Source organism: Brachycentrus maculatus, unplaced genomic scaffold, assembly GCF_059751285.1.
Source record: "Brachycentrus maculatus isolate JH-2025_06_01 unplaced genomic scaffold, ASM5975128v1 h1tg000190l, whole genome shotgun sequence".
In the NCBI taxonomy this organism is placed as follows: domain Eukaryota; kingdom Metazoa; phylum Arthropoda; class Insecta; order Trichoptera; family Brachycentridae; genus Brachycentrus; species Brachycentrus maculatus.
In genome coordinates this window covers 1608561-1632399 of record NW_028280941.1, presented here as the reverse complement: position 1 = coordinate 1632399, position 23839 = coordinate 1608561, and the positions used below count along the sequence as shown (strand labels likewise).

General features: G+C 34.1%; 1 protein-coding gene across 1 annotated transcript; it reads right to left on the bottom strand.

Annotated features, from left to right (window-relative positions):
* Positions 1–811: 811 nt before the first annotated feature.
* Positions 812–18890, bottom strand: LOC148307773 (uncharacterized). The gene is made up of 12 exons (XM_088262867.1): positions 18756–18890; positions 17597–17738; positions 14835–15048; positions 12799–12944; positions 11897–12015; positions 10918–11140; positions 8311–8453; positions 6435–6581; positions 4666–4815; positions 2981–3117; positions 1896–2012; positions 812–988 (listed from the first exon to the last, which is right to left on the bottom strand). The coding sequence occupies exons 2-12, from the start codon at positions 17657–17659 to the stop codon at positions 855–857; spliced, it is 1593 nt and encodes a 530-aa protein (XP_088118993.1). The 5' UTR covers positions 17660–17738; positions 18756–18890; the 3' UTR covers positions 812–854.
* Positions 18891–23839: the final 4949 nt, after the last annotated feature.

Genomic DNA, 23839 nt, shown 5'->3' with positions numbered 1-23839 from the left:
CATGTATGTAATCAAGTACGAAGATATTTATTGACTTGGCGTTTAATTTGTAGAACTCCATTTTAATTTATGTATTAATTTTAAATCAAACACAGATTTTTTGAGTCTACTAAGTTGTATTTTATTAACAAAAAACACATAAAAAATTATATTGTGACAATTGTTTCGCCTTGTTAGGGCATTATCAAACGAATGTCGTTTGATAATGCCCTAACAAGGCGAAACAATTGTCACAATATAATTTTTTATGTGTTTTTTGTTAATAAAATACAACTTAGTAGACTCAAAAAATCTGTGTTTGATTTAAAATTAATACATCGATGAAGTATTTTGAAGGTGATCTTGTGTGATTACTGATTTTCTATCTGACATTTCAACTATAACTTATGAATTCTTTGCCTCAGACTCTAAATGATTCTTATGATAGCTCTCTCTAAGAAAGATGTCCTGAATTCCATTACAGTTCTAAAAAAAAGCCTCCCAGTAACATATTACTTGATAAATCGACTCCATCCTTCATATGTAGAATCAAAATGGGATAATAAAAAAAATTCTATCTCGAAAATTTGTCTTGTAGACATACCACTGTAGTCATACATTCAAAGATTGCTTGTTTAAAATATAATAATACATTTGACCCCACTAATGAATGTCAAAACATCGAAGAAACATCAGTAATTTATCACACAGGACCAGCCAAAAAAAATACATCTGACAATAATTTGAATATATGCAGTTATTCCCGCATGCAGTGATGTTTTCTGAAACTAAACTTTGAGATTGTCTCTTGTCGTAGTCATAGATAAACGAGTTGTGGGTTATAATACGTAATTATTTTATATTAATGCGTCGGTTTATGATTTATCATGTTGTCTGTGATGTCCTCGTTTATGCCGGTGGTTTCCTCGTGAGTTACCCTCTACCGGCTGTTCTACTTCACCATCCGACAGGTCTGCAGGAGTATTGTAAGTCTTTTGTTGTGAATCATCTATTGACAAAAAATAAAAGTAATACTGAAAGATTAAAAAATTATTATCTTTTTAACCATAAAAAGTACCTGTACAAGTACCTGTACAGTCTTAGTTTTTAGAATCAACAGGACAGGAGCAGAATACTGTCATACAGATGCTAAAATTCAGTATTAGTTTAAGAAGTTATATCTAAGAAGTAACTCTACAGATAAATGGATGCAAAGCAACGATATTCACAGTTATTTTTAGATTTTTACTAACAAACCATCATACCGCTTCCCTGTAAGAATAGACAAGGAGAATATGTTGCTAAATTCCTACGTATGCAGATTGCTTATCCTCACACATGAACGCCGATTGCCCCGATGTCTTACCCATATAATTTAAAGGATTCGATTATGTCATATCTTCTTCAATTTTCCTCGGCTTCTTCTTCCAACCACATTGGCACTGTAAATCTGTTTCACCATCCGTTCATCATTCATTCGCTTCACATGTCCGAACTATCTCAACACTCCTTTCATTATTATATCTATGATGGTTTTCTCAGACTTGTGATCTTTCTGCATTCATCATTGAGACATCTATCATATAATGTTCTGTCGCATATCTGTCTGAGAAATTGCATTTAGTTTGCCTTTATTCTTCGCTTCCATATATTCAATATTAAGACATATTCAATATTAGGTCAATATAAAGACACCATTGTGAGCTACTTTTCATATTTTACACAATGGCGAAATACAAAAACCAAAAAATCAATGTCAATAAGAGTTTTAAGTGCCTTTTTGATATTACTGCACAAAGTGCCTTTTTGATATTACTGCATTTTACCATCTAAATTGCAGAATAGTCACATTTACAGTAATTTTAGACTATTCCATGAGATGGTATTACCAGAATATGATAAAATGAAATAATTACCTTCGGTATTTCTAGAATCACCATTTCTGTGTGTGCGGTCACTATTCCTAAAGTAATGGTTGGAGTAACCGTGATTACCCCTTCGGGAATGCCCTTGATTACTAGTATTACCATTTCCTGAAAGTTCAAACACCTATTTGTACATTGCAATACAAATTTATTGAGATAATTATTTAAATCTTAATAATTAATGGTCAAAATCAGAATATGGAAGTCAAAATATATAATGGTTGTCAATCATGGGTAGAATGGTGAAGTTACACATATATAATGTGACTAATATGCATAACATTCACAATGACAACAAAACAAATTGGCAGTGTATAGAGTATCACAAGTGGGAGAGCAGTACAGTACGGTTGGTTGAAAAATTTTGGTGTACAATGTAATTTAATAAATTGCTGAAAGTGCCGTAAAGTTACAGTGCAACATTTGCTATCGCTTAGTCTAAGATAATATATGCATCACTTTTTTACAGTAGTACAAAATTTCTTTTCAGATATTCTTCAATACATTCAAAATTTTACAGTCACCTAAATTCATTTCTTATTCAATGATGATAATTTAATACTTTCATAAAATACACACTTAAGTTTGTAGCACTCAACATACAAGTAAACAAGTCAATAATCAGTATAACATTTTGGATGTCTCCAAATCCTTGTTCACAAAATCTGGGTTTCACCATTGAGAAGTTATTTTTACATTTTGATATCTCAACATGGATGAAGAAGAATATATGAGTTCCAAAAATGAGTAGTGTGGTTGTAAATCATGAGTAGAATAGTGAATGTTACTCATGTATAAAGTGATCACTTAAATCACCCTATAACAGATTGTAGGCCCTGTAAATACCCAGACTTCCACATTCTTCTTCATCTGGTTGAGATGTCAAAATGAAAAATAATCAGTACACTTTACAACAGGCTAAGCAACACCACTAGCGACACTTTACGCTTCCAAAAATTTATCAATATTTATCTTTGGTACAAAGATCTCAAAATACCTTTAGCAGAGTTTCTTCCTTTTCACTGTCACACAGAATATAACATAGTATGAGCCGCAACAGCCATATAAATTCTTACCATTATTAAACGCAGGTAGGTTATTAGTCCTAAGGTCTGGCAGGCCCGGAGTGGGTCCATTGCCGATGTCTCCCTGCCCCTTGTCTCCGCCGCCCCCCCTACGCTGTGGTCTAGTCCATCCTCCTTGATCCAAGCTTCTGATACATCCAACATTCATATTTATACATCATGAGCGAAAGGATGGTCTTCTACATAGTGACAGACTAAACAAAGATGTTTGTCTCTAAACACTGCTTTCAAATTGACCCAGGACCAGGAAAAAGGAGAGAATTGTGTACTGAGCCCTGGACATCCCAAGAGACTACTATATTACTACATTTCATACGCTAAGGATGCATAAAATTTATCTATCTAATTTTTTTAAAATTAAACACTTTGGTAGTGTAAAGGCAAAGGGGCAAATCTGTCTTGGACCAAATTTTACAGGAGAGCAAAAACAAACTTGTGAAATTAAATATTTTTTTAGGATAGCATATGTTCTTCTTCTCCGTCTTATTCCTCATTGCTGAGGGTTGTGACCCTTGCAGAATCAATGACTCTTCTTCAGTTATCCCTTGACTGCGCTGTACGTAGCGCTCCAACCACTGAGGTGCCTGCTGCTGCCTTAATTGGTATGTGTGGTAACCATTGGGTACCAATATGAGTTAAGGTTGGGACTGACCAGAGTCATTTGGTCGTAACGTAACACTTTACGATGCGAGCATTCGTATAGTCAGTACAGCGAGCCGAGCTCGTTCCGAGTACTCCATCCGATGTTCGGATGCTCGCCGCGAATGTTACGTTACGACGAAATGTGGACGTCAGTCCCCACCTTTAGAAGAATAAGAAATTGGGATGTCTAGCAATCAGGAATTATCCAAGGGAAATTACTAAGGATAAAATCTAAAAAAAGGTTGTTTTTAATATGATCTAGTTACTCATGCAATGTACATACTAATTAACTGTAAAAGATGTTCAATGTAAATAAAAATCGAGTAACACGAATAAAAAATTTAAATAAATATTTATTCAAATTGATAAATAATAACTTGAATAAATATTATTACAAATCATCCATCAAACTCACCAAAAGTTATGATGATGTGGTTACTGTGCGGCTTTATCTAGTGTTCATCTCTTTTACTTACAGTTCACTGTAGATATGTATTTAAAAGTTTTGGAATACATGATTCAAATGCAAAGCCTTCTATAGAGGCAATTATGAAAAATCCATTGTATAGACTTATACAATAAGTAGGTACTTGTGAAATGTTTTATTATTATTTATTTTTAAAGTGCATGTATTTAAATTGCACATAATTCTTCCAATTAAAAAAAAATATGTTAATATACCCTCTTTTTATTTACCATGGAAGTAAGAAAAAGAATGAGGAACAAATTCAACAAAATAAAAATAAAAGATGAGAATCACAGGGGCAAATGTACACAATACAAGTTTTAGGAAGAAACTCATAATTTTGATTTATAAAATTAAAATTTACATTAAAAAAACATGTTTAAAAAAATGATAATAATGTACTTTTGCTCCTGTGATTCCAAAAATAAATAAAAAGACATAATTTTTCTATTTTTATTACATCTTATGTCATACAGCATATTGGTCAAGTGGAAGTCATTTTACATAAAATAAAAGTAAGAATTAAAAATAATGTATAATAATATGGTAGGTGATAATTATTTTTCACTTTTGTCGGTCACTTTTGGCCACGGAGACTGTGGGCACACTTGGAGATGAAAGTTTCAAGGATTTACTTTGTATTTGCGAAGAAATGTTTTGCGGTTTAGGTAATATGCTACTGCTCACTATATTGTGCTTTATTTCTTTATTGGGTGCCCTGAAAAGTAAAGGTGCGGATAAGGCAACGAAAAATAAAATAAAATGTGCAAAAATAATAAATAATCAAATAAATCTAAAAATACATGAATACAAATTAAGTTATTGGGTTAGGTTGGATTACACTAAATTAAGTTAGGTTATGTTAGGTTAGCCAGTAAAAATGCAAGAAATAGTGCAAAAAATGTGAAATCAAAACATAGATAATAGAAGGGATTCTTTTCCAATACTGACAATTTCCAAGTAGACATTCCAATTAAACCAATATTTTTCCATTAAAGAATGTTCAAAGAAAGGAATGTAAGGCTGAATTAGGGATAGTTGAAAAGATTAAAGAAACTTCTTTAACACTGTATGGACATGTGGAGCGAATGGATAGTGAGAGAATAACTAAGAAAGTATATTTGGCAAATGTGAAAGGGAGAACAGAACTACTATGGCCAAAAAAGACTTGGCACGGCCAGATCAATCAGAACCAAAAATCTGGTGGTGTCAAGAGTCTATGTAATCGGAGAGTATTTATAACTAGATGTATGGATGTGAAGAAAGCTAGAAGTGTATGACAGACAGGATAGATGAGTGTGGCGTTCCATCCCTTCTACCTAACCCTGCAGTAAAACAGCATGTTGGTAGTAGTAGACTGTTTAAATATCATGCAAATACAGACTCAAAGGTAGACTCACGTCTTTAACCCTTTTACACATTCAGATGGCGCATAGAGCACCGTATTGAACTAACACAGTGTTAAATTGATCAACAATTATATGAAGACTAGGCGATCAGTCCTGTGCTCCAAATTCTTCAATTTAAAATGAAATATATTTTATGGGATACAGATGACATAAGACGGGTAAGTAAAGGAGCTCAAGGTGAAGGTTATAAACTGCTATATGGGAAAGGAAATGGAGAAGCAATAGTAGGTAGAGTTAAGGATAATTGCAGTTTCATAGGTTATATTAATATTCAATAAATATAATTGTTTAATTTGGCAAGGTTCAAATAGCATAAAAAGACACTGAATTGAAACAATCAATATTTGAATATAATTTAAATGAGCAAAATTAAAATTATTAATATATTTTTCAATATTACCCATTTTCACTTCATAAACAAAAACCATTGAATGAAATCTGTACAATTAAAGAAAAAATATATATTTCATATTTCGGCCCAAATATTTTTCCACTTTAAAATTATCTAAAGTTTTATATGAAAACATAATTTTGTGTTTAATTTTAATAAAATAATCATGTCATTCCACAAAGTTAATGCCGAATCAATAATAATATCATTTTGTGGTCTGAAATTTCTTAATATTTTTCGAATTATGGCAAGATAAATAAAGTTAAAATGAGCTCAAACGATATTAGCAGTTTTTAATTACCATTTATTTATTTACAAAAAAAAACTTTTGATAAGTAAGGTGAACTCTCATGAATATATAATATAAAAATTGACATGTTTCAATGCTGCTTAAAATGAAAACTGTTACTTTAAAGAATTACTAAGTTAAAATAAACAAGTTATTTTGCGCATGGTCCCAAGCAATAAATTATTTTTTCATTAGCTGGGTTCGGTTGATGATGGATTAAATGAGTGAATTATATTGGAGTGCCTTACAGATTTTTTAAAGTTACATTGTTTCGTGGCGATGTTTTGGGACTTGGTTTCAATAATGGCTTGCTTCCGAATGCTACCACATTGCTTTTAGATACGGTCATTTTTGTCGGCCGCTCCGTTACGATTGTAAGCTTTTCTTTTTGAGGTCTGTAAAAATTTTAGAACATGTTTTTCAAATCGCAGCCCAATAAAACTGTTAATGATAATATTTCCATGTATTGATAACAAGCTTGCCAATCTCAAAGTGCATATTTTATAGTGAATTTGATTGGAAACGTTATACCTTAAGTCAAATAGCAACAAAAACTTGTCTATAGTTAAATCCATAGAAATGATCACAATACAGAAGAAGATTATGTGTTTTCGTAAATCACATAATCTTCTTCTATATTGTGATCATTTCTATGGATTCCTCTTTTTATTTCTATAAGTTTTGGAAAAAAAAAGATTTTATACTGGTTGACATACTGGAAGGTATAAAATTTTTGAGATTGCAATACCCTCACATCATTTAATTTACAGGGAATCCTGGGAAATGAATATGGAAATAAACATTATACTTTAATAAATACACAGGTAAATAAACTCACTTACTCACACATACACAAAGTGATTTATATATTTCAAAAAATTACATATTGGCCGTGGGAAGTAAAAGGGGCATAAGATACAAAATAAAAGGTTTTTAAAAATAAATTAAATCCAAATATCATAGTGACAATCAAAATATCTATGATTCTTGTGAGAAATGTATCTATATAACACCTTTAATAAAATATCTTGTCATTTAAAACCTCTTTTCAATCAAATAAGCTTTATAGTCATTATGCTTGTTGAAAAAAAAATGAAACATATTAAACATAAAAGAAAATTTAATAATGACACTTACACCCGTATTATTTTCCATTATCAATAATTAATAAACATAATTATTTCTGCATGCAAACAATTTTTTAGATCAAAAGATACAACATTCCAATACATGCAATTAATTAAACAAAAAAATCAAATTGAATCCCTAATTAAATACTATATTGTTCCCATTTAGATAAAACTTAACTTTTAGATAAAACTGATTAAAAAAATCTACGGCAACTCTTCACAGCCCATAATACAAAAAAAGTGATAATAGATTTGGACCAATAAGCTTTTTTATTTTGTGTTATGGACTGTGAAGATAAGCTTATGTTAGATAATGACTTTTGCCTGAACAGAGTTGATATAAAAATAAACAAAGAAAGGTGAATACACTCAATCTTGGTAATTTACAACATTTCAAAATCACATTGAAATTGCATTTGTTTTTGTGTAAAATTATGAAAATTGTCACACTAATTTTTGAAAAATAATACTTAAGAGTTCAGAGTAACCGTGCAAGTTATTTTATATTTTTAAATTTTATAATATAAGAATTTATCATATGATGAGTAATTTACAGCGCCTCCTGGATAATAGATACAAACTGTACTGGAAAACAGGCTAGGCAACTTCTTGCTTAATTTGGCTAAGTAGGTTGGTATTACCTACCCAGGAAAACTATTTCTATAGCAATTAACAAAAATACATATATGTATTGCAATATAGATGTCACTGTAAAATTCTATTTTTGAAATAGCAATAATTTTTAAGCCAGTTATATTATGGCTGATGAATTATTAATAAATCGGCCAACAGTCCCAAGTAGGTACTACAAATTTACCATCAGATATGTCCTATATTCCACATTCAAAATAAACTCTTTTCATTTCATTGAAGTCTGTCTAGGCCCGTTTTATGGCTGATAAATTATTTATCTTTCGACCAGAGGGAAGGAGTAGGTACTACAGTACTCGCATAAAAAATGTATGAGGTTTTTTAGAATAAATATTTAACTCACTCTCTTTGTTGCCAGTATGCCTGGTGTTGGGGTGGTTGCAAAGGCGGGAATCTCTGCCCCCCTCTCTGGGTGCCCCTACCCCCGCCGCCGCCCCCCGCATTACCCCTTCCTGCTGCGTTGAGAGAAGCCTTTATAGACTGCAGCTGGAAATATATAGAATATTTTTTAGTGGTTTTGTAAAAATAAAATACAATAATTGATAATTAGGAAAATGTATTTATACATTAGAATATTTAGAAATGTGTTTCCTAAATCTCTAAAGGTACATATTTTTCCATGATGTAATATCTGTGGAGACTATTGTAGCCATTTTTCAACATCATTAATTCAAAACAGGAAGATGTTTGACATGATGTAAAAGTTGGCAGCGAAAATTTAAATAAATAAATAAAACTGGTACCTTGACTTATCAACTACTCTAGATAATATGTTTTCAAAATACAAGCTTATTTCATATCCCATTTTGACTTTTACATATAAACATCAGGTGAGAATGTTTAAATGTGGGCAATTTTGAATCTGAAAAGAGATTGATTGATTTTCCGTAAGATAAAATAGAAAATCAGGTTTGAAGATACAAACCAGTCAGGATTGAATTAAGTTTGTAAGTCAAGTTACCACTGTAGTTAAAAATAATTGATTTGCTACTACTAATACTACCATCACACCACTTCACCGTAAGGGTAGGCAGAGAGGAGAAAATGCCACAGGTGTTCTAACTTCCTTAACATCCAGACATCTAATCATACATGCTCTCTGGTTACATTACCGTCATATTCTACTATTTGCCAAACATAAAATGTCACCCACTCTCTCGTTATCCATTCCTCTTCATGTCAAAACCATATAAAATAAGTTTTTTTTTTCAACTATCCATAACTTTTTCTAATCTCTACAATTTTAATTCTATTATATATCGTTCTTCCATAGATTCATCTAAGTCAAAAGTAAGTAAGGATTGCATTTTAGATATCGCTCACTCCTTTCAAGAATTGTCAATTTTTAGTTGTACATGTTTTCGGAATACCCAGAAAATGTACTATATCCCAGCAAAAGCGGCATATTTTTAACTTAATATTTACCCGATACAGGGCAGAAAGTGTTGTTTTTGCATTTTGAAGAATATGTATTATTTAATAATTTTTTTAAATACACTAAATATTTTTTGAATGTACAAAAAACCTTCAGGTTTTACCTAAAAAGATCTGTTGCAAATGAAAAAGTTTAATAAGTGGCTTGATATTTATTTTTAACACATTGTATTATATTTTTTAACTTTAAAAACGTTCTCCTGAAAAATCAAGTTTTTTGATTTATGACGTTCTTGAAAGGAGTGGGCGATATGTAAAAATGATTTTTTCAAGTTTTATTTAGAGATGAAGAAGTTACTGAGTTTGGAACAATGTCTGGGCATTTGCAAGCTTACAATTTGTCATTGGCTGGTTCAAGTGATCACTTTATATATTGTGTAACATTCACAATTCTACTCACGATACTTTGTATTTATATAAAAATTATATAACAAAGGAAAGTTTTGTATTAGTGTTGTTGACTCAAAGTCAACAACAGTACCACAGGGTCACAACCCTTAAAAGTAAAATTAATACTATTTTTTTATATATCAAAGATCGTTTATGTATTATGCCTTAGTTTATCATACAATCATATCATAGAATTTAGTTTATCATATCTTAGTTTATCTTGGTGCAATCAGCCACTAGAGTGCATTCATAATTTTAAAGACAAATACCAATATCCCATACTATGTACACTGCGGGTCAGATAGATTAGGTTGGGGTTACCATACAAGAAATACCAACTTAAAAAGACTGATAAATTTGACTTTGTTTGAAGCAAGTTATTATTAAAAACCGTGATGAATGTCTGAAGATGGTTAGACTGTACCTAAAACCTAACCTTGGTATGTATCGAATGCCTGTCAACAATTGCTATAAAATATGGTTAGGTTAGGTTAAAACTCCTAGACTGAAAGTCGATAAAGTGAAATGCTTTCAGCAGTTAATGTTAGGTATGTTAGGTTCAAATAAATTGTCGATTGCCATTCATTAGGCAACTAATTGTACAACCTAAAGTAGGTAACGTTAGGTTAGGTTGAAATTTGTACACTTAATTTTCAGCAAGATGATGTAAAAATAACGATGAATGATTAATGACAGTTAGATAGGTTACCAAACACCAACCTAGGTTAGGTTAGAGTCCATTAACTTCAATTTGACAATACCAAGAATCCCAGCTATTGATGCAAGGTAAAGTAATGTTAGGTTAAAAAAAAAAACTTTAATTGAAGTTCTTGCTCCCCAATATGAATGATCTTGATGGATGAGTGATGGCCTTTAGACAAATTGCTAAACATCCACCTTTGGTAGACATTAGATAAGGTTAGGTTGGGTTAGAATATGCACACTTCGTTTCAAGGCCATGGTGCAGTTAGGTTACCAAACGCACCAGAGCGGGTGAGGCTAGGTTAGGCTAGAGTTGTAATCAGACTGAAGCGAGACATGTTGAATGGTCGGTGGCGGTTAGACAGGTTACCAAACAGGTTAGGTTAGTCTAGCTCGCCGGGCGGCGCAGTGTGCGCGCACGTACATAGTTGGTCGCGACGGGCGCCTCAAACAAGAGGTTGGTGACGCCGCGCTCTCCGCGCAGTACCTCTCTGCGCTGGCGCTCGCCCTGCGCGCGCAGGCCCCCCACCAGGCGCTCCGCCTCCGCCAGGCGCCCCCGCAGCGCGCGCTCCTCGCCCGCCTCCTCCCCCCGCCGCTCCGACCACGAGGCCGCCACGCCCAGGCTGGCCGCTGCCGCCTCCTGGCTCCTGCAACAAAGGTGTTTACATAAGAAACATCGCAAGGAGTTGCCCACTGACAACTGAGCAGTACTGACTGAACGGAAAGACAATTGAGATGGTATGGGCATATAAGACGCAGAGAACCCGAGCATGTCGTAAACCAGGCAATAGAAATGGATCTTCCTCAAAAGATATCTAGAGAAACACAAAAAAATTCATGGATGCTGCAGAAAGATAACATGATTTGAAGGCATGGCCTAGGTGACATTGTCCATGACAGAAGGACCTACAACCTGAGGACGAGGAGAGCTGACCCTAGCAGTCTACAAAGACGATAAGTTGGGATGTAGCCAGGAAGAAGAAGAAGCTGAGCAGTACAATCGTGCTCCGCTACGCTCCAAATTTTGCCTGCAGTACTGACACCATTAGTTGGGATTTTACCTATCATTTCACTGTGTCTCCTCAAAGTGCTTTGTTTTCGGATCTCTCTCGTAACAGTGCATTTAACCAGTGATATTCTGTGCCTTAATTATGTAGGTCAGTGGACAACTGCGGGAAACTGCCTCTCCTAAGATAGCCTAATTTTACTTATATTTCTAACAACATGTCCGCCTCCGTAGTTTGATTCCCAGTGATATAAAGATAAAATAAACATCTGTGGTTTTCACACTTTTTTTTATTAATATCACTCTGAATCGATAACCGAACCTCAGGACTGATCACGTTTTCAAAAGATGTATGAATTACACATAAAAGAGAGAAATATGTTAACAATATGCATACTTGTATTGTTGCAGCTGAGATTGGAGTTCGGCGGTTCTGGCTAAACTTGATTGGAGAGCTGCTTTGGCGGCAGCTAACTCTTGCTCCAGCTTGATGCATTTCTCTCTATCAGATTCCTCCTAGAACACCATCAAAATTACATCACTTCCTCATACGTCATTTATATTTATATATAGGTTTAAGTTATAAATATATATTATCCAAGATGATGGCTTAAACAACAGGATAGGAGCCCCGAAAATCTAGATTTAGACTACCAATGAAACCTGAGATCATTTTTATGTTCTCTTCTCCATCTTATTCCTCATTACTGAGGGTTGTGGCCCTTGAGGATGCAATGACTCTTCTCCAGTTATCCCTTGACTGCGCTGCACGTAGCGCTTCAACCACCGAGGTGCCTGCTGCTGCCATAATTTGATCGGTCCATCCGGTGTGGGGATCTTTCTCTTCCTCTCTTCCCCTCGAGGCTACCGATCACAACCAGTCGTTCTAGGCTATCCTCGTTGCAACGTGTCCAAAGAACTGGAGAATCCGTCGGGTAAAGACATTGGCCAGAGTCAATTCATCCAAGCGTAGTTCCTGGAGAATGGACTCATTGGTGCATCTAGCTGTCCATGGAGTTTAGAGCATGCGCCTCCAATACCACATTTCGAAAGCGCCAATATTTTTCATTTCTGATGCTTTACAGAACCAATGAATTTTTTAGCATGTATTGTTATGGGAAAACGCAGTTCACATAACAAACTTACTCCAGGAACGAATTAAGTAAATCATGCGAGGCATCACTGCACCATATACAGATTAGGACAGGGAGAGATAGAGAAGCATCAAGTACCATATACAGATCAGATATAGAGGGGTGACAGCCAGAGGTCATGTTTGAGGGAAGAATCATCGCTTACATTTGATTTACTGGTATCCTCTAGCACCGGCGCTGGCTGGAGTGGAGTTACTGGGGAGGTTTTGGGTTCTTCATCTTTTGGAGTCGTTGATTCTTCAGTTGTGTCACTCGTTTTTCTTTTCGAGAATATTAGTTGAAATTGTAAATCTAGAAGAAGACAAAAACAAATAAGAATGTATTAAATAGCACAGTTTATTTTAGATATCTTCTTCTTCTAATCCTCATCTGAACCAAATGTTGCATAGGGCACATAATGTTGCGTACCTGGTACGGTGAAGAAATAGCTCCAACTGATTTTAACATATTATTTTATGAGATAGTTAAATGTATTCTCGCAGTGTGGCTCGAAGTATATATATGGATTGTAGTGGACTCTGTCAGGAGTTGGAATAATCAGCGGATATGCTTATATGAGGAGATGCATAAATGAAGAAAAAGCAAAGATTGTTTAGAAATACAGATTGGTGTGATGTTCTATTCTCTTTGCCTACCCCTGCGGAGAAATGTGTGACGGTTAGTTAATTAGTTAATGCTCCGACACATCTGGAATTGCTCTTGTGATGAGAAAACCGCATAAAAGTGAAAGAAAAACATTTACGGTGCCAATACTTCAGTTTTTCTTTATGATACCCCCAAAGTAGACAACTCCCGGGAAGACCACCAAAGATGGATTGACAGGTGGGAATCGACATGGCAGGAGACTAATTCCTCTTAAAAACAGGCCACAAGGCCAAGAAGAAGAAGACTCAGCAATCCGGAAGATTCCCTAATGCAAACTACCCTCTACATCAGGGGTTCCCAATCTTTTTCAGCCCGCGGCGCACTTACAAGTTTAGTATTTTGTCACGGCGCCCGACTTTAATAAGCTATTTGGAAAAGACAATGTGACTATATATGTATATACATATATTATAGGCGAAAGAAATAGGTAGGTACCGACAATAATAACAGTTACGTAAAAAGATGCTAGCTCTCAAAAAATAAATTGTTGCTTTATAGGTACCCGAGATTATTTGTGGTTTCGAATAATGAAAGAGGATCGACTCACAGCGCCCCTCTTAACTTTCCAAGGCGCACCAGGGCGCCGCGGCGCACACTTTGGGAACCCCTGCACTACACAATTTAGCCAAAGATAGTTCACGTTTATATTTTTTTACAAAAATGTTAGAAATATTAGTATATATCCACTCACCGAGATTTTTATGTCTAACGGTTTCGAGACGTACTCATCTCTTCGTCAGGACAATCACTACCACAGCATGCAAACATTACTACCCGTCACTACCATAGCACTATTCACACACTTAAAACTACACAAAATGTTTATCACATACGATTTTGGTCGACTTAAAGACCAACATGCACTAGGGGTTGTTCTGACGGGTAGGAATTGTTAGCATACTGTGGTAGTGATTGTCCTGACGAGGAGACAGTATGTCTAGAAACCGGTAGACATAAAAATCTCCGTGAGTGGATACATACTAATATTACTAACATTTTTGTAAAAAAATATAAAAGTAAAAATGACTAACCACAAAGTAAATGCTTTAAATATTAATAATATTGAGAATAAAGATAGTTCAGATTAGCAGACTGACAATGCATAGATCTTTTATTCTATAAGTGTTTATTTCACATATTGCTCACTCCTTTCAAGAACGTCATAAATCAAAAAACTTGATTTTTCAGGAGAATGTTTTTAAAGTTTAAAAATATAACACAATGTATTAAAAATAAATTTCAAGCCACTTATTAAACTTTTTACTGTGCAACAGATCTTTTTAGGTAAAACCTGTAGGTTTTTTCTCCATTTGAAAAATATTTAGTTTATTTGAAAAATAATTAAACAATACCTTTTCTTCAAAATGCAAAAACAACACTTTTCGCCCTGTAGAGGGTAAATATTAAGTTAAAAATATGATATAGTACATTTTCTGGGCATTCCGAAAACATGCACAACTGGAAATTGACGATTTTTGATTTATGTCGTTCTTGAAAGGAGTGAGCGATATCCGACTGTGAAGAGCCGATAATAACCTCTGTTCATCTGGCGCTGGAGGTCTATCTCCCTGTGCAGGCCGGCGAGGAGCAGGGCGTGCTGCTCCTGCAGGAAGCGGATGTTCTGCTCCAGCTGGGACACCCGCAGCGCGGGGTCCAGGCCCCCCGCGGGCCCCACCGTGCCCCCGTTACTGCTGCCGGCAGCGGAACTCGTCCCCGCCACCGGGGCAAACGCCTCGCTCGCCTTCTTCACCTGGAATATGACATCCATTTAAATTCTGTTTTACTAATACATTTTTGTTAAGACTTTAATAAAGACAGGCACTGAAGAGTAGTTAAGTAGACGGTCGACTGCAAAATTGGCGTCGCAGGTTCCATTCCCGCCAATTGCAAAATAAAAAGAAGAATGATTTATTTTCGATTGATCTGGGTGTTTGTGATGTATTTTTCACATTTACCTTCCCTATCCTTACTATCTTATCAGCAGACAAGCCTTTGAAAGTAGAGGCTTTGCGGGTTAAAACTAAATTCCGTTTAATAAAAAAAAAAAAAAATATTGGTATTTATTATTCATATAAAAACAATGGTTGATTCCTTCTTCTCTGCGTTTGAAATGAGGCCGGCGCAGAAGGTTAAAAATATTCTTCCCATCCTTAAGCATCAATCGACCGAACGGGTAGAAATACCTTTCCTGTCCAAAGTGTGTTAACACAGTGTTTGCAGGAAACGCTTAAAACCGTGTTTTACATACTGTTGGTAGAGAGCGGGAAACGCTAAGCGTTCTATTTGTTTACTTTTGGCAGAGCACGAGAGACGGCAAAAAATATTGTACACATCGGAACTGGGACTTCAGTTACATGTGACTAGTATACTGAGGGTCGGGTGGTAGACTGTCCGAATACATTAAGGGTCAGGGTTGATGAAAAAACTGTCCGCAAACAATGTGTTAAGACTACAGTAAAAAGAATCAAAATATTACAGAATAAAATATCTCCAGCGTTCTGATTCGCAATTTGGATATCTTTATAGACAATTGTACAGTAGATTTTGCAGTATATTTTCATAAATAATACTGGTTAAGGAATTATACATTATCTTGGACCTTATCACATTTGTCTTGTGTGGAGATATACAATACAAAGGGAAATAAACTTGATAACCTGCATACAAAATAAATCATTTTCTTTCATTGATTGATTCGGCAGTCACATTGTGGTAATATCTGTCCATTTTTAATTTAAATTTTACTTGGTAAATACCACCATATCTTAAAATCCATTGTTTTCAATGTATCGCACGTCATTTTCAAACACCATTTGAAAATAATGCAGAACGCATGGAAACACGTGCAACAATAGATTTTAACAAATAGTGGTATTAACCATTTGTCCGCCTCCGTAGTGTAATGGTCAGCACGCTCGGCTACCGTTCTGGTGGTCCCGGGTTCGATTCCCAAGGGGGGTAAAATAAATATAAGTGATTTTTTCACTGTCATATTTATTCAATTTTAACCTGGACTGGTACCTGAAGCGGAGGGCTGATCACCTTTCCTTCATGTGTAAACGATCAAGATAACACTGCGTTTATATGACGCAGTGCCCTATGCACCATTGGGGTGCGGATAAGGGTTTAAAAGAAGAAAAAAAAAGGTATTAACCAAGTAAATCTTATACTAAAAGTAATAAAAATAAAGTATGCATATATAAATACACATACAAATGTTACATATTAGCAGAAGAGTATGTACTCTAGAATCATGGAGTCAAGTCTAACAGCTGACTGAGAAATGAATGAGGAACCTATTTTGATATTCAGTTCATAGAAGAGGATGACCGCAAGACGAATGCATGAATAATATATATATATTTTTTTTAACATCTCATCAAAGATGAAGAAGAATATGGAAGTCTGGGCATTTACGGGGCTGACGACCGTCATAGGCTGGTTTAAGTGATCACTTTACACGCGTGTAACATTCACCAATTCTACCCATTATTGACAACCACATAACTCAATTTTTTTTTTGAATTACCTAACGTCCAAGTGACTCTGAAATCTAGCTACGGCTTATGCAACACCGTTTATCATGTCCCTACTCAGGCTTCAACTTTAAAAGTTTCATAGCCTATGCCTACTTGTGAGTGGATTTACTCTTTATTTTTAAAGTTACTATAATTTCATGTAATTCATGAGTGAAAATTCTAGGCAAAAACACTACCACATAACTCAAATTCTTGGAAGTTCTGTATATATGAACCAATTTAGAAACCTTGTTCTTGAATCACTAGAACTTCACTAGAGACATCTATTGGTGAGATGTAAAGAAGCTTTTTACTAAGCGGAAACTCTTATATTAGTATGTGAGGTCCGAATCCTGGATTATAATCACACACATGAGAAACGCCAGAAAATAGCATTTTCATTTTTATTATCAAGCTTATATTTTTCCATATTCTTCTTCATCTTTGATGAGATGTCAAAAAAATAATATGAAAGTAACTCCTGTAATTGGAGATAATCCAGATTTTGTGAACGAGTATTTGGACACACTCAAAATGTTGCATGAATAATAATAAAAAAGTGCAGCATGCATCCATGTTACGATTGTCCTAGGAATAATTTTCAAACAATAAATGAATATTCTAAATATTCATATCTTAGGACAGCTTTTAATTTACCTATCATAAAAACAGCTTAGCAATCCCATGATCTCAATCTACGATCTCTTTAGCAACACCAATAACACCTTCCGTGGGCTGAAAACCTGATAATGGAACAAAACAATTTGACAGCATACTCACATTATTGACTTGTGAAAAAGGTGGTACGGACGACGGCATTTTCACTAAAACTTTTGAAGTCATTTTTACTGAATTGAGACCAGAGAATACAACACACCACTTCGTTGTTCACAAAATTTTCGCAAAACTCTTACAATATTATCTAAAGAAACAGACAGAAATAACAATTATTCGAAAACAACAGACTTTGCTAACAATACTTGATTATGATAAAGTTTCCATTCAATTTCTGAGCATCGATGCTTTTAATTATAAATAAATACTATGCGGTTTGGTAGATACCACCAATAAATTAAAGCCATTATTATTATCATTACTGATTATGAAACTCACTAAAATGTTAATTGTTTTTCCAATTGCGTCGGTAAATTATCATTGAATAAAGAACAAGTAATCTTTTGTTTTGAAACAAAGGAATTGTGTTGTTTTCAAAACAAAAGCAGCAACCATTTTCACTCTTACATTATACAATATAATCATTTAAATTTATATTTCTTCTTTGTCTTATTAGCATCCAACGGTGCATCATATTGCTGCAGTGTTATATTGATTGTAGAGTACACAATGGTAAGATGATCATACCTTCAGTAACCAGGCAGACTGTGTTTAATAAATGAAATTGTTGTAATTACGGTTTTCAGGTAAATAAATAGATAGGTTTCGAAAAGGTTGGGAACCACTGGAATAGAGTAACATCACGCTTCATATTCTAGTTGAGGGTAACATTTGGTAAAACTTTCGTAATTTTCATGACACACAATAGAATCGAACCCGAGATCTTGTGGATCACTGTCAAATGTGATAACCCTTACACTACCGATATAAAATAGATAAATAATATCGCGTTTTTTTTTAAATACAGGTGTCATTTAGTTAATGTTACACTGGACTAACACTTGGAACATAACAATCACATTGTTATCATGTAATTAGCGATAAAGATAGCAATGCAACAATCCAAAGCAGACACCAAGATTTAAGTGGGTAGACACCAAAAAAATTGCACTAAAATCAATGTAGGTACAATAATGAGAGCGATTTTTAAACATAAATTTAACAACAAAAAAAACGTGCCGATATTTTTTCCGATTTTTTCTCAATACTACCTACAGAATAAAGTGATCAGGAAGCGTTTTTTTTTTACAGAAATTACCCATACAAGCCAGCTAAACGTATGTATTTCGTTGAAATAATGAATTCAAGTTCATTTTACACACTATTTATTACACGTTTAAATCATTTCGATGCACAAAACATAAAACACAACCGCACCGGACGTAAACTAAACAAAACTGACAGCTCGCGAAACCAAAGCAGCAAAGCAGCGCCCGCACCCGACGAGACGCGAACCAATCCTGGCAAAAAATATGACATTGCATTTTCGATTTTGCGTCGAGAAAAGCGAATGTCAAACAAATGCACTGAATCATTTTATCGCGGGAAAACACAAAGAAGCGAGAGAGAGACGCACGATGCGGGCGCAGGACACGTTTTGACTCCGGCGAAAAAAGGACATTAATTTTTAATTAATTTTAAAAATTAAAAAAGTGTATAATATATCGCTCACTCCTTTCAACAACGTCATATATAAAAAAAACTTGATTTTTCAGGACATCGTTTTAAAAGTTTAAAAATATAATAAAATGTATTAAAAATTAATATCAAGCCACTTATTGAACTTTTTACTGGGCTACAGATCTTTTTAGGTAAAACCTGAATGTTTTTTCTCCATTTGAAAAATTTTTCGTATATTAAAAAAAAATAATAAACAATACCTTTTATTCAAAATGAAAAAACAGCACTTTCTGCCCTGTAGCGGGTAAATATAAAGTTAAAAATATGACTTTTTTGCTGGGATATAGTACATTTTCTGGGCATTCCGAAAACATGCACAACTGAAAGTTGACGATATATGACGTTGTTGAAAGGAGTGAGCGATATGTAAAACTTTAAATAATTGTATGTATATACATATATAACTTTGTAAAAGTGTATCATGCATGTAAAATAACTCACAAATCAAACTGACGTTACTAATAAAACTAACCCCGTTAACAGGAATACTAATTTAAGTTTTGTACTGACATTTCTTGGTGGAACTGCACTTTATAAAATAAAAATAAAACAACTATGTATTTTTTTTTCACATGAATTTTATATGACCAGCAACCGGGTTTCGTCGTTACCGACATCATCAGACTGGTCTTATCAGACTGGTGAAAAGCAATATAAAAAATATAAATTTTTTAAAAGTACATATAAAAATATTTCGAGGCCTATGGGCAGAATGGTGAACGTTACACAAGTGTACGAAGTGATCGCTTAAGCCAACCAAATACCAGGTCATAAACCCTGGGATGCTCAGAGTCCATCTTCTTTCACATAAAGAGGAACGACAGATGTTTCATATCAAGTTGAGACTTTCATATTTAGCCATTTTTACGCGGGTGTAGGCAGAGGGGATAGAATGCCATTTCATTATGTTGGCATACACGCAGACGTTACTCCTCATCTATGCGTCTCTTTATAGTTTTTATTCACATCTCTGCTGTCTGACGTCTATTTTCAAGTACTATTTTTATAGGTCTGGGTTTCAAGTTCGCGCCACGGGTTTGTCGACCTTCCTCGGCTTCTAAGTCTAGACTAGAAGCGTATTATATGCATATTCACTAATCGTGTTTAAATTTTATAACGTTACGAATATTCTATATGAGATATAATATAAGGTAAGAACCCAAGACTTGGATGTTCTTTTGAGCGTGTTGAAATTTCAGAGGATCGCTATTCTTACTGCTCGCAAAATGTACGTGATGATTTCATTAAAATTCCGGGTCAAAGACTTGAGTGATGCACCCGTTGACTTAAATATTCGACGTTTACATTTTCTTGCGAGAATCTTGGCAAAATCCGGCGAGATTCCACTTCGGATTCGGAATGTGTGCAAGAAATAATGAAACGGGCAAGGCAGGCTCCGCGAGTGGGTGCTGGTCGTGTGTGTAATAGCGCAAGAGATTAATTCGTATGATCAAGTTTGCGCGCATTTATTTTATTATCAACCCTTTCGTTACCAAAATCCGATAAATCGACTTTCGGTACTCTAGCGAGAAATACCGGATCCGTCAGATCTGACGTCATGATTTACAAAAGTATAAGATACCTTTTGGACAGTATGTTAGGGATACCTTCAGGGTTGTACAATATTTTTCGATTCACATTATGTTTTTTTTTGTTTAATAAGTTATGCATCGAAATTTAGAATTATTGATCGCTTACAATTTACAATTAGTTGAAATATTACAAAAAATTAAGTTAAAACATATTTAAAGAGAAACGAGAAAAACAAAGTACATTAAACCAGTTTTGTTTCCACGAAAAGTAAGTTGTGTAAAGCTGTGATATTATTTAAAAATATACATTTTATGTATCAAGGTTAATAAACAATATGCAATAAATTGATACAAATATAATACCAGTAGATATATTGCATAACTATAAAAATAAAACATTTGTTAATTACACACACTCCTACACTATTTCTTTCAGCACCGGATGTCGGCAATTATGTCGGCGAGTCGTTTGACCTATAGTGTTATGCGTATGGCGTAAAAAGGAGGTGGACACTAAGCGAGCAGCATTTACTTGTTAGTCATTTTTGTTATTTTTTTTAAAAGAGAAACATTTGTGTTTTTATTACTTATTTACATAATCATTTTAATCTCATACTATTTCTGTGAGCCTGAGTGGCTCATTATTAGAAATAGGTATCAAATTGTGGAAGAGTGGGTTCGAACCGAGATTATAAGAGTCCGCGACACTAACCGCGGAACCACACCCCGTCACAATAGTTTGTAATTTTTTATAACGTTGCATACATTTAGTTATTTATGTTTAAATCGTGGTTTTTCTGGCAAAGTTACCCCGAAAGTCCTGGTAGCCGAAAGGTTAAAGGTCGCACACCGTGGCATACTTCGCCCGCGCGGTCGGCCGGCGCACAGTGTGAGAAACAGCCAATCTAGCTGTACTAAAGTCTAAAATGAATATCTTCATTTAGTATTAATTGTATGTCTATTATGATTTTGAAAGGTTGATCTATATAAAACTTAAAAATTTTGATTTGTAAAAATCTATGTGTTAGTTTGGCAGCGTCGCAAACTATGTTATGGCGGAAGTGCTGTGAGTTTTCAGTTATCAGTCAGATTTTATTAGTGCGTTCGGATGATTGTTTTATGCGTTGTGGTGATTATTTTTACGAAAACTGTCATGGAGTCTACAAAACAAGGTATATTCTCTATTATTTATATTAAAAAATGTCAAATATATAATCGAACGATTTTAAATAAAATTATAACAAAATTACAAAATCAATTTTTTTTTTAGAAACTTTTGTCAAATTGAATAGACTTTAGAAAAAAACTTCTTTGAACACCACTCTAAAAGTATCACTATATTATATTTTCATTCTTTATTTATTTAGGCCCGTAGATTTTTGCTGCCAAAAGGTGCAAACCTTAATTTTTTTCCCTTTTTTCAGTGAGCGGGTGAACTTTTATTCGGAGTGAATTGTTTAAGCTTTGGCGTGATATCGATGTAGCGTCGCGAAAAGAAAATATTTGCACTTACATAATGAACTTCTATGGTTTTTCTTTGTGCAATAAAACTACTTAAATATATTTAAATAATTTTGTGAGTGGTTTATGTTGCAAATTTTATGTTCGTTGGCAAAAAAGTAAGAGAAATATGAGTACATTCTTGAAATACAATTCTAAATGGCTCAATGTATCAGTTACTTTGCCAAAGCATATTCTTAGTACTATGCCGTCTGTTAGTCAACCGTATTATAACACTCGCACTAGGATTAGACGACCACTGAAAAATTTCGAAGAAACATGTGAGAGGGTAAAAAAATTCAACTGAAATTAAGGTGAATGAAAATCACAAAATGTTATTTACGATGGTAGATGGACAAATTTGTAGCACTCTTTCATCATAAAAATCTTCAAACAAATGCTATATTTGTGGTGCAACTGCTCAGGAGATGAACAATGACAATTTTATGACCCAAATTCCAGATCAAAATATGTATTCATTTGGAATATCTCTCCTCCATGCGTGGATTCGATTTTTCGCATGTCTTCTGCATATTGCATATCGTTTGAATATTAAAAATGGCAAATTAGAGATAAGAGTGATGAAGAAAACCTTCAATTAAGAAAAATGGTTTTACAAGAAAAATTCAGGGAAGAAATGGGTGTTTTAGTGGACATACCTAAACATGGTACTGGCAATACAAATGACGGCAATACTGCAAGTAAATTTCTAAAAATTTCTCAAAAACAGCAGCTATTACAGGGTTAAATAAAGAATTGATCCAACGATTTAAAACTGTTTTAGAGGTTTTATCTTGTGGATATATACATAAATATTAATGCTTTTGATAAGTTTGCGTAAGAGACAAGACTAATTTTTTAAAAACATTATTCTTGGTTTTACATGCCTGCAAGTGTCCATAAAATTTTAGTACACGGTAAAAAAATTATAGACTCTTGTATTCTACCTATCGGTAAACTTTCGGAAGAAGCTAGACATAAAGATATCAAAAGATTTAGAAGGGACAATACGAGTAAAATATCAAGAATGGATACAAAACGAGATTTGCTGCACATCCTTTTTATATCTTCTGACCCTTTCATAACAAGTTTGAGGAATCTTTCACAAAAAAAGCTGTAAATTATCTTCTGATTTTCTACGTTTATTAAAAACTCCCGAAGTACCATATTCCGGTTCATCTGATAATGAAAATAGCGAAAGTGACTGAATCACAGTGATTTATAAACATATTTTTAAATATATCCTATTTGAGTTCAAATTTTTTGGCTTTATTTTTGTTAGAGCTTTTATTGTATTTCTGTTTTCAATTACCAATAGTAAAAACGTGATGTATTAATATATTATTTTAATGTATTATTTTATAAAGTGAAACAATAATTTATTTTTAAAACGATTATGTACAATGGAAGGTTCATCGAATAATATCTCGACCTTTGAATGACATACTTTTACCGTGTACTTACACATTTTAATAAAACTATTTCTAATCTCTATTCCTGGTTTAATTTCCTTTAAAATGATGTATCACACATAGTATACATAACTAAGGTTAGGGAGTTATTAATTTAGTACAGCTAGATTAGCTGATTCTCACACTGTGCGGCGGCCTCGGGAAGGAGCAAGACGTCCGGTGAA